The sequence below is a fragment of the Sylvia atricapilla genome, chromosome 1 (assembly GCF_009819655.1).
Source record: "Sylvia atricapilla isolate bSylAtr1 chromosome 1, bSylAtr1.pri, whole genome shotgun sequence".
Lineage (NCBI taxonomy): Eukaryota > Metazoa > Chordata > Aves > Passeriformes > Sylviidae > Sylvia > Sylvia atricapilla.
Window position 1 is genome coordinate 46,180,436 of NC_089140.1, and position 12,681 is coordinate 46,193,116.

Below are 12,681 nucleotides of genomic sequence, written 5' to 3' on the forward strand. Positions count from 1 at the left end.
TCATCTTTTTTTCTTCACAGCAAGCCATTGACAGTGACGTAAAAGCAGGGGCAGTACCATCAGTCACAGTAAAGGTACTGTGCCTAGCTCAAACAGTAGCATTTGAATAGTGGTGGCAGATAGTAACAAGCTTATTGCTTTCTGTCTTTTCACTTAGAACATTAAAATGAGTGAGTTTTGAAATGCGATATGTACTAAACCTTTTTTTCTCCGTAGTATGATAAGGTGTCATTCTAGCAAGCCTTCTGCTACTGTCAGAAAGTGATTGTGGTTTTATTTTTTATAGGCTTATCAGTAAGCTATTGCAGATATTATTAGGACAGAATGCAGTAGTTTTGGAAGTAATGAGAATATTTTTCCAATGGCAATAAATGTTTGGTTACTCAAATGGGAAGTTGATAATCTTCAGCTGCCTTTTTAGTTATCAATAAGCAAGAAACACTTTCTTTTGTATAAAGAATTTCAAAGCTATAACAATTCAAATGGTAGGACAGTCTAATTGGAAAATTGCAGTTCTTCATGAGAGCTCGTGCCTGTAACTGATTATTAAGAAAGTGTGTGTATGTGTGCACATGCATGTGCATGCAAGTGTCATTTTTCCTCAGTACTGCCTAAAAAAATCATGATTTTTATTTCTGACTTCAAGATGATCTTTTAAAAGTATCAGTGAAATTTCATTTTTGAGAACCTTGCGAGTTCTCTTTCTGTCTAGAGTGAAAAATTCAGAGGGTAACTGAACTGTTTGAACCAGATCCCCTTGGACTAGTGTGGTTTACTTGTACTTGGTCCAATATCTTTCTCTGCATTTTTAAGTGTTAAAAATGATCCAGGATAAAACCACTATTTTGATAAAGTCAGTGATAAGTCTGCTCAAAGAAGTTCAATTGAATTATGTATTTACATATTTCATAAGCTTTTTAATGGGAAGACATAATTAATTCCCCATTCCCTTTTCTTGTTTATGCATCTTGTATGTTTTAGTGAAACAAAAATAGTAAATGTAGGACTAACCATTAATTCAATTTTTTTCTAGAATCTTTTTTCTGCAATAAGTTCCTATAACTGGTATATTGTTAAACCTAAATCAATGTTGATGTTAATTATGGTAAAGTAGTCAAATTAGTTTCCTAACATTTGAGTAACTTTATAAGTAATAATATTCTAAACTGATCTAACCTGGCTGTAGTGAGCTCCTTGGTAGACCAGCAATGCAAAATAGATGACATTAGATATATGGTCTCTTTCTGTGCAGACCACATTCAGATCTCAGTCACCACAATACTTTCATTTTAGATATGAATTAGGGACACTGTTTTGATATCCATTGGTGTTGCAGAGGAGTAACTGTGCACAACAGAAGCAATGAGGGCCACTCTATATTTAGCCGGGCTTTCATTATCTGTAGTTGTTGTGCTGAGTATCTGGTATGTTTTCTTATATTTTTTGCAGTTAAAAAAATCAAATAAAACTTGAAGTTATTCAGAAGACTATGCATTACTGTTGGCAGTTAAAGGAAGTAATTTCTTTGGTTATCTTTGATTTTATTATTCTTGTGTTTTTTTCCACTATAATCACCTAAAATTTGCAAACTTTTATATTTCTTTGGATTAGAATGAATGCTCATGACACTTGCAGAGTATTAAGCATTCAATTCGTACTTTAGCTTTTGTTTGTCTTGGGTTAAAATTACAAAAAACTTGAGAAGTCCCCTCAGGTTTTTGTAATCTTTCAAGTTACTATATCTTGTTATTGGCTGTGAGGCAGTAAGAATTGTAAAATGAAAATACTGATTTTGAACTTGAAATTTTAAGTTCTTAATTGTTGTTGCCGAATTAGTCTTTGCAGATCAATTAGTCTTTGAAGATCTTTTTTTATATCTTTCTGTTGGTTATGGATTTTTTTTCTGCTGTAGAGATTAATTAGTTGCTTCATTTAAATACTTCTGTCTGTCCCTTGATCTAGATAACAATCCAGAGCAGAGTGACTGCGCAGAAGCCAAACATGGCTGTGTGTGTGCAAGCTCCGCTAGCAGTGACCTGTGACCAGTTTGTCTTTGATGATTTAGGTAAATTATGGCACTATCATCACAGCTGTTGTATTCTGTTACTTTTTCTGAGGCTTGAAAAGGTGTAGCCCAGCTCCAGTGAGTGCATTGTTGCAGATATACAGCAGTTAAAGCAGTTACAAGTTTGTCTTGCCTTCACCCCACGGCTTTTAGACACTGCTTGGTGGAGGAAGACGTTGTAGATAGGAATGGAGTTGTTTCCCTGATTGTGGTATGATGTGTGACAGGTGAAGAGACAGGGTGGCATCTTCATGATGGTGGCGAAACCCCCCCTACTATTCTGTAGTATTCTGCTGGGTTATTTTGTTTTAAATGCCAGTCTTGGTCTACAAACAGGGACAGTAAGTTTGTCAACGGGGGACAGTCTAGCATCTGTTCCCAATGTAGCATCAACTGTTAAGGGATCATTTTTCCAACTCTGTTGGTAAGACTGCAAGTGGGATTGCCTTTAGGACCACGTGGAGCTGAAGGTCAGACAAGTGTGCCTTGCTGCTTCAGTTGGAACTGAAGGCCATTTCTGCTCTGAAATGGGAAGTAATAGTCCCTGTTGAAACAGGGCTTTACTGAATGCTACTCTCATTTGAAGGGGCAGTTCTTACATTTGCTCAGTCTGTGGTAGGAGCAAATGGCTGATGGCTTTGTAAAATACTAATATTGCAATGTAAATCTCATTTCTTTTTATATTCTCCATGTTCATTTTGCTGAATTGTTTTATATGTTATGCTTAAGATACTGGGAGGCCCTAGTTTGCATTTTGCAAATTAAGGATTTAAAAAAACCCCATGTACAGTAATTTGATATAGGTGAACTAATGGAAACTATCATAATTTAGTAGAATGATTCCAGAAGTACTAGAAAATACATTGCTTTCATTTGGATGATCCTCTTACTTGACTTAATTTTATATTGTTTTCAGAACCAGATTCATCTGAAACTGTGGTTGTGTCTGTCTTTTTGAAGGAGAATTGTTCTCCATCAGAACTAGAAGGAACTTGTATAGTTTCATATAACATACCAACAGGTAAGCCACTGGAGACTTGAAAGTGATGTGGATTTTTTTTGAGGGCTTTTTCTTTATGTATTTCTTGCAAATGTTCTTTTGAAATATTCTAAAGGCAGTAGTAATTAAAGAAATAGTGTTTATCTAGTCTTCAGTTTTAGTTACTGTTTTATGTTGCATCAATTTGTGTAATTGGTTTTGCAGAGGTAAAATCATAACCTTATTACTTGGGAAGCAGCTATACCAGCTTTCCCACTCTGTCCTATCAATTTGCTTCTGTTCTGCTCCACCTCTTGAGTGAGAAGTTGATTAGATCTTTATTCACCTTTCTGGTCTGCCAAAAAATGTGATGAAAATGCCTCCCCCACAGAGAATGAGACCTGAATAAGCATTGGGAGTGATTATTACTCACTTCCTTTTTAACAGATGAACATACTCATTCCAAACAATAAACTAACTCAAAGAAATAGAAGTCAATTTGTTATTTTATGATGTTACAGTATCCTAATGATAGAATATGTAAATTTGTTCTGCTATCCATAACTAAAGATTTATTAGCTTAGTGTTCTACACACAGCCTTGTGAATGTGTCAGGCTACTGAGAAGCTGTGTTTAGGCAGGGCTTCCATGCTAAATGCTGCATAAACCAGTTTAAGTGTCAGTTCTTCACTTCTTACTGCTTGGCTTTGCTCCTGCACCTCCTCCCCTGTTGTGGTCATACAGTCACCAGTTGTTTCTCAGCCAGATTTGCTGATTTGGTTCACTGTGCAAAGACAGAGCTGTGCCAGCACAAATGGATAGATTGGCGTGAAAGAAATGCATGTGTACTAAGGGCTTCTGTGAAGGACGGTGGTCTTGAGTACCTTATCCAATATGGACACTTCTATATAAATATTTTCTTTGTATCACTTCACACTTGAAACATTGTGTTTATGATAGTAGTCTAGGCTGTACCATGGTTGAAAAGTTTATTTCTAGAAAAATAATGAAATGCATGCTTTTAAAGGAAAGGAAGCCTTCCCTTTTAATTGAGAGCCTGCAGGAACAGCATGTACAACTTCAGTCCCTCTGTCCAGTGATTCTGACTGCATATTCCTTGTGAATGAGATGCTGTGCATTCATAACTGTCCAAATTAGTGATGTGGCCTTAGACAGGTTTTTGGCATAACTGAATAGGTAGCGCACTAGTGAATGTCTTGGATCCTTTGATTTTGAAAGCTTGCTTTTTTGTTTTGCTGGTCTTGTTTCTGTAATTTTGCTTCCTAAGACCAAAAAATAAATGTAATATTTTGGGTAGTGCTAATAAAACTTACATTTGTATTTTAGATATTAAGTTGGATTTTGTAAGCCTTTTGATTAGGGAAGTAAGAAAATCTTGCATCTTTAAAGTGTTTGATGGTTTATATCCAATAAAAAAAAAAAGAACACGCATACATGACATCTAACAGAATTATAGAAACGGAAGAATAAATTTTAAAAACTTATCTTTGATTGTTGAATTTCAAAGTACAGGAACATAATTAGGCTTAGGGCTAGGATCTGCTAATTCTTTGATATTTACTTAAATTATTATCTGAGGTAGTTCTGTGGAATTACATACAAATACTATTGCTACTTGGCAGTCAAATCCTTAAGTGCAATATCTTAGTAAACAAACTTTAAGTGCTTTTTTGACTTCTTTTTATCTGAACAGAGACTCTTTCTTCTTTACTTCTTGAAGATATCTATATTTGTGGCCAAACCAATCTTCAGTCTGTCTCTGTGGGATTCATACAGCTGAAGCTTGATGAGTCAAACACTTGGATGGGGTTGCGCTATTGATGAATGTGGTCTCATGTCTAGTTTTTGGCTAGTATTGTGTCTTTATGTATTGTCTACCTAACAAATGTGGCTTAAGTTCTTTAAACCCTGTTATATTTCCTTTTTCTTTTTTGAAAAATTTAGTAATATCTCATGCAATTTTTTTAATCTCTTTTTCCTGTTGCTGGTCATATGGCAGAGCTTAATCCTGAAGGTGAGTAAATGCAAAAAATGCAAAGTTTTATGAGTGGCAGTATATACTGAATTAAACATACTTGGAAGGGAGCTGTTACTTTGCCTATAATTTTTATAAGTTCTTAATGTTCTTGATTTGATGGTATGAAGGTGTGGATATAGAGACTAGAAGGTCATAAGGACATTTCTTGGTGAAGCATGTTGTACTTTCTCCTATGTAAACATGGGAATTTGGCAAAGTATTAAGTTCCTTACACACTGCAGTTGGAAATTGGAAACGAATTATACTTTCTTTCTTTATCTGTTTTTTTCCCAGTTGTAGCAGTTAGGCAGCTAAGTTATATCTTTGGTGCAAATGAGCTATTTGGGCATTTATGCTGTTTGGGCTGAGTAGCTCTGAGAATGATGTCACAACATGTCTTCCTTCCAATTCCTATTGCAAACGTCTTATTCAAGGCTGCAAGGATGCTTTCTGTCTGAGACTACGAGCAGTACAAAACTTAGCTGTGATTGTGGTAGATCCAGTTCTTGGAAAAGTTACAATTAAGAGACAAAAAAAATTGGAAGCTTATGTATATGTAGACTAAAAAGAGAGAAGGGTGATTTTGCAGAGTAGCTGTAGATGTGTTGAAAAGATGTAGAAGACATTTTATGAACTTAAAAATAAATATATTAAGTACACATCGCTTCATGTTTTGGAAAGGTAAAAAAGTTGATTGCCATAGATTTAGAGATCCACTCAAAGGGAGTTTTCATTTCTGCAGTTTTCCTAAACGAAAGTTATAGACATATGTATATTTGAATCTTATTTTTCAATACTTATGCTCTTTTAAGCTTATTAAGTGCAGTAAAAAGAAGCAAGAAGGTAACTGTTGCCGTTCCCCTCCTTTTCTGGTTTCCAGATATTTTAGTGGACCTTGAGGTGTTGTACAAAAAACAGATGCTTGAAACATCTCAGTAAGATACTGCTCTTGACAAGAATAGCTGTGACCTTGTGGAATGTTTCTGCTATACAAAGTCATAAAAAGAATTAACTATCAATAAACTATAAAAAAATAAGTGTATATCGTTTGAAAGAATGCTATTCTAAATATGAAGATTGGGGTTTTGTTTTAAGAAATATTGAAACAAAATAAAAACTTTATCCTGAAAAGAATATTGCAGAGTACAGTAAACTTTGTAGAATTATCTGTGACAAAATCTTTTGGGGTTACTGTGGGGTACACTGGACTATGTAAACTCAGGGTCATCAATACCAGAGCAAATATTAATTCTCTGAATATTTAACATCCTAAATTGGGAGATCTGAGTTTTAATACTTTTTATCATGCACATTAATTTTATGTTTCAAATATAACTAAACAAATGCATGAGGAATTTTGAAATGAAATAGTATCTACAGGGCATATGACTTTTATTACTTATAGCAGGTAAATGCATAGTATGCCTTTAAATACTAGTAGCATTAGATGGCATCTGCTTTGTTTCAGATTGGAGGAGAATCTGAATTTTTATTTCCACTTTTTTCTTTACTATAGTACTAAAATTGTGTATCACGCGAAGTATCATAACTCTAAATGAAGTGAGATGTGTTGCTAGACAGAATATCAACAGGTTGAGGAAATTCTGACTCCCACACATGACTACTACTTTGTTTCCTTAGTACCATTTAAAATTCTGAAATACTCTGAAACATTTCCCAGCAAGTTTCCACTGTAGTGATAAATTTTGTTGGAGCTTTTTGGTTTCTTTTTCTTATATGTAGCTGTTTTAGATTAATTGACTAGAAATCTCCCCAGTCTCTCCCATAAGCTTGATAATACTTGATTTAGTTTTGATTCGACCTTTGTCTGAAATATTGAAAAGTTATGTTTATGATGAGGCAGACTGACAGCAGACTGTGCAGAAAAAGGTGATATGAAAAAACAAGAAAAATGTCTCATTTTAAATATAAAATAATCAAAATCTTTTTGCCTACTTTTGCTACCATTTTTTTCCTGTTGATACGTCTCTAAATCTAAGTTCAGTACTAAAATGTTTGTGTTATGCTGTCATCAAGAAAAATTTTACTTTTCCCATGAGATGATGAAGATATAGTTGACTGAATCATTCTGACAGATCATGGGGTTATTTTCAAGTATTCCTTTAGGAGTTTTCCTTGGAACCTGGAGATACTCTAATTTCAAAGATTTGTCTTTGATTTGAATGTATTTTCTCTGATTTTATATTTATAAGCTGCTGCAGAATAGTTACTTGGAGGCATTATCAGCCAGCCAAAAGAGCTTGTGAATTATCAACACAGGGAATAATCTGAGCCTTATGGCAGCATTTTTTCCCTGAGATGAGTCTTAGAAGTAATTTTTTTCATTGGAAGAGATCTGAGAAGCAGCAAACAAACAAAATTACTAGCAAAAAGGATTGCTTGGATGGCTACTGAATGTTTGAGCTCAGTTTTGATACTCTCTCTATATACCCCTGTGTAGCTATCAGTTTCATGACTTTTCTGACAGTAACTTACTTTTTTCTCTAAAAATCTATTTTGTTAAACAAGGTTTTCTTGTAGGTACTTCATCAAAAAATTGTCCTTAAAAATCCCACAATCTTTCTTCTCAACAGAGCAAGTACTCCATATTTCATAGCAATGAGCATTTTTGCCTTTTGCATAGAACATACCAGGCAATTGCTGACGTGCCAGCAATTTGAAACAGTATTTTTATCTGAGAAAAATTTTGACACATTCAAATGTGTTTTCTAAATATTAGTGTTTAAACTTCGTCTTTTCTCCTCCACCATTCTGATGAAATTGTTTGTGATAGTAGATCCCAATATTCAAGGCAGTAGCCAGTTCTGCAGTTCTGTTTTATTATGATGCAATAAGTTGAAAGATAGAATTTAATATACTTTTGGGTAATAACCTCCATTGGATACATTATTTCTCTAAGTCACAACCTCTGAGAGATAATTTAAGAGTATATTAAAAAAAGGGTAAGTGTGCTCATAAAAAGCATTTCGTTTGGGATATTCCTGATGAAAATGTTGATGCTTCAATTCTGTATTTGAAACCTTGGGAGTAATCACACAGCTGTCATTTATTATATTAAAGTGATATTGTTTGTCTAGAGCATTTAATAAAACTAATCTTCATTTCATGTTAATTAGTATAAATACAGTATGCAGTAGTTTTGTTAATAACTGTTGCTTTCTCGTCCATATAAAAATGTTCACTTGAGAAGGTAATTAAAAATATTCAAATTTAAAGATATTTTAGGTGGATTTAAAAAAAAATAAATTATATAGTTTTTGTTTTAATGAATACCTTATTCACATTACCTGTCTTGTTATACCTCTTTGGGGACAGTGGTATAAAGTATCCTGTATTCAGAATGTGGAAATGAAAAATGAATCAGTGTCCTTTCATTTTAGGAATACCAAGAGTTTCACAGTGTAACTTCAGTCTGCCTTTGAAGTTAGTTTGCTTTCCAGTTCAACCTTCAAAAGCAGCAAACCACAAGCTAACTATTGATACCAACAAACCTCCTATCAGTTTTGTCACCATTTTTCCAGGTAGGTTTTTAAATGTAAAAAGGTGTTAGAAGCTCCCAGTGGGAATTGTTTGTCCATATGATGTAATGAGGTAATTAAAAAAGTTAATGTTAGTATATAAAAAATATATTTTGAAAGAAATTATGGCATAATAGTTCAATAATAATACACTTGGACAAGTATACCTGCCTCTGGTAAAACTACAGATTTCTTTACATGGCATAGATCTAATTTTTATGTATGCAGACAATTTTACATAAAATTGCTTAAGCAGTGTTGTAATGGGGAAAACAGGCAGTCATTTAAAAAAGGGTGAGCAGGGCAAAGCAGAAGTGGTAAATGTTGTACATAAGGGGTATAGTTGCTTTGGATGATGACTTTTGGAGGATTTGATGTATCAGTCTGAAGCTGATTATATTTAATAATTTTAGTAGCCTTCTTGGACCAAAAAGAAGACTTGAACATAACATTATTTTCTGATGTGCAAACCCAAGCTATATTCTCTATTCTCATTTCTAATATCTATTCTCTATGTTCTCTATATTCTCATTATATTAAAGTGGCATGAAGGAGAAGTTCATTTCCACTTAGGACTGGAAAAAGAAGAATGGCATTGAGTACTATAAAGTGTAATGTTACAAAAATAAGTTTTGCTGTAATTATGTGCTCACAATTTGGTAGAGAGGAGGTGGAAGTAACCACAGGAATACTCTGTGGTGCAGTATGTTGTAATCATAAGCAAACAAAAATTGAAGATGCATTACACAAAGTGTTTCCATGCAGGAAACCAATATCATGTTACTGTGCACTGGCAAACTGAGTGCTAGTTGCTGATATTAAATAAAATATAATGTATATAACTCAAAAGTGTAAAAAAATGTTATCTAGAGATTTCAATAGAATTAAAAGAAAGTGACTCATTTAGCTTAATAATACACAGGCAAAAAAGGATTGACTTCAGTAAATATTTTGTGGCTATATCATGGGTTTAGATGATCATATTAGCACAAAAGGAAATTAATAAACAGGGCTTACAGAGTGATTGTGAGTATGTTCAGTCTGGCAGTGATTAAGGTGGTGGAATTCAGATGACTAAAGTTCTGGAACAATTTCCTGAGAGCTGTATGGGCCAACAACTTTGCTATTTTTTTTTAAGGAGTAGCTGCATCACTTTTAAGGCTTATATAATATATATTTGTCTGAGAACAGTGATTTAGGCTTTGTTGGTGTGGGGTTTTTTGTTTTTGTTTTAGCATAATTCTCTTCATTTTAAGGGTAAATACAGCTTTTCTCTTAACTGGATGTGCTGTGTAATGCTTGAAACACAGCAACATTCTTTTTAAGGGTCACTATTTCAAGGTTTTAATAATGGGTTTCCATTATAGCTAAGCAATAATGCTTTCAGAATAGCACACTGTATTTGATTTTTAAGCTAGGGATGCATTGTTGAGAATACAGCACAAAGTGTAGGACCAAGAAGGCATTAAAATGTTCTGGTTTTTGTTCATCCCACTTACAGTGGAATAAAAAGAATAAAACAGTGGAATACAAGATAAAAACAGTATGCTGTTTATTATGTTTATATTTATTATTATGATGTAATTTTGTGAAAAACCTCTGAATTATTGGTGAATGCAATAAAAGTTGTATCTCTTTTCCCTGTTTTGCCTTATTTTTAGAAGTGGTGGGAGTAGTGGTGACAAAGAATAGTTTTTTAAAATATGGTATTCTAAAATTAAACCTTTTAAATTTGCATGATTCACTATGCAGAAAGAAAAGAAAGGTGAACATGGATGGACTTTGCAGAGTAGCTGGTTTTAGCAAGCTGGATGTTTGTTTTGCTCTGTGCTTAAACCTAAAAAGAGAGTGGGCTTAAACATTTTAATGATAATTTCTGCAAAAGTTTTGCATAAATATCTGAACTAAAGGTGACCTTGCATCTGGTGAAAGGTGGTAGTCTTTGGGCTCTATATTAATTGGGCTCTATACTAATTGCAGTTATTTTAGAATGTACAGACTGAACCTCTGAGAAACCAACCTTTTTGTTTTCAGGCTGGTGGAGGGAAACTGTGTGGCTCATATTCTACCTGTGAATGAAGAAAGGGTGTACCAAACTGCTGATATTTGTTATTTTTGAACCCGAAGAAGGGAAACAATCTAATTCATCTGCTGATGCAAAGATTGATATAGTCCTGGCTATGGATTGAGGTTTGCCTTATGCCATTATCAAATTACAGAAAATGGTGCTTAACTTTCTTTTTCAGACTTTGTTGATCCGTCTGAGGGTGACCAAGCAAATGCTCTGGGATTTCAATTTTTAACTGGCTCAAAAACCACTCTTCTTGCTTCAAAAACATCACGTAAGTTCTATCAGAATTATAGTAAAAGAAGCCTGCAGTTAGAATATGTACAAAAAGAGAATGTGGATCATACAAAGAAGGATAATCAGTGTTTGCAAATTAATACAGGAGTTTCAGTGTTAATTGACGGTTTCTTATTTCCTCTCAAGTATAAAATGATATGACAAAATTTTGTACTTAAAATATAGTACAGTACAGTGGAACTTCAATTCTCTGAAGAAATTGGATTTTCTTAAAGCTTCTAGCAATGTTTTTGTTCATAAACTAATACTGTAATTATAATAATGGCAAACCTCCTCATCTTGAAGGCATTTCAACATCTTTGTTTGGAATTAGTCACCTACTGAAATTTTTGAAAGGATTAAAAAGCAAATTTCTAACTTCCAACTGACTTCTTGACTTAAATTAGGCATCAGACTCTCTTCTTTACATCTAAGTAGATGCCTATCTCTTCTCTTTAGGTGCCTGTTTACCTTTGTAAGTAAGAGATTATGGATTCAAGATTCTTCTTATTATGCTTAAGAAGAGTTGTATGAATGTATACATGCAGATATGCTGTTATCTGGTCCAGTATCTCTTGTATAGAGCAGTTTGTGATTTAAGTAGTCCTGTTTCAGCCACCCGAATTTGTGCTCTTTGAAACAGATAGGTTCTCTTTATTTTCAAGAGTTTATGGTCTTGCTCTGTACAACTGCTCAACTTGCTAAACTCTTTCTTGGCATGTGTCTTGGAACCAAATAAGTTCAATTGTGTTTACCATTTTCCATTCTAGCAGAGCACAAAGTCTTCATTTATTACAGCAGATTACAAATTGAAAACCTAGAAAAGCAACTGTGCACTGCAGGGGGTTTAGTTGGAGCACTGTGTGAATGCTTTGTGGAAACTGCTTTGAGTGAAAAATCTCAGTTTGGTTTGTTGATGTGAATTTTTTTCAACACAGAGATAATATTCCTTACTGTTTTCAGAAATCCATATTTGTGATGGGCTGTATAAATATTGGTGGATTCAGCTGTGAGCTATGAGATAATATTTAATATGTTTTCTAATGTAATCATGTGTGCTAAAACAGAAATCATCTGGACAGTAATTTTCACTGTACCAAGAATCATGTACCAAGACTTTTGCATTTCTGAGGATCAAATCCACCTGTATTGTTTTTTGTGTGCATTATTTAAATACTGTTTTATTGTTACTTTGTTTTTAATATTTCTTTGAATAGGAGGTCTTAACCAGTTTTAACTAAACTAGAAGTGCAGTGATAGTTTTTAAAAACTAAAGAATTGAGAGGATTTACAAATAACTTTTTCCTGGATTGCAGTTTAAATCTTTGATTTGGGCTTTTTCTTGCATAGTTGTTAAATTTGGTTGCTGTAAGGACAAATTTGTTTCTATGTAATGAATATCTTTTAGTTTCTACTGAAGGCCATAACTTTTAATCTCACATATCCCCACCCCCAATCCTCAATCTTTTTCTTTCAGGTTTGTTTATTCACCAGCTAGGAATGATGCTTGCAGTCTTAGAATAAACTTTCCCACACTGCTTTACTTGTGAAGTTCACTTTACAAAGGAGCTCCACAATATCTGTTTCTCTTAGTGTGGCCACTCATTTACTGTGTATGGGAATCCTAACTTTAGAAGACAAATGAGTAGTATGATGTCACTTTCTGTGTTAGCAGCCTGTTTCCAGCATCCTCTTCATGCATTGAATTGAGTTGGT

At 33.9% G+C, this 12,681-nt stretch overlaps 1 protein-coding gene across 2 annotated transcripts in view; it reads left to right on the top strand.

Moving 5' to 3' along the window:
• BBS9 (Bardet-Biedl syndrome 9) overlaps positions 1-12,681 on the top strand; it is a 283,155-nt gene that overhangs the window by 58,693 nt on the left and 211,781 nt on the right. The window contains exons 12-17 of one of the 2 annotated variants that reach the window (XM_066321643.1): positions 21-74; positions 1,963-2,065; positions 2,982-3,086; positions 5,065-5,079; positions 8,484-8,624; positions 10,868-10,963. In XM_066321643.1, coding sequence (XP_066177740.1) covers positions 21-74; positions 1,963-2,065; positions 2,982-3,086; positions 5,065-5,079; positions 8,484-8,624; positions 10,868-10,963 — 514 coding nt within the window. The remainder of the gene's footprint in view (positions 1-20; positions 75-1,962; positions 2,066-2,981; positions 3,087-5,064; positions 5,080-8,483; positions 8,625-10,867; positions 10,964-12,681) is intronic. The other variant, XM_066321634.1, reaches the window with a different exon arrangement.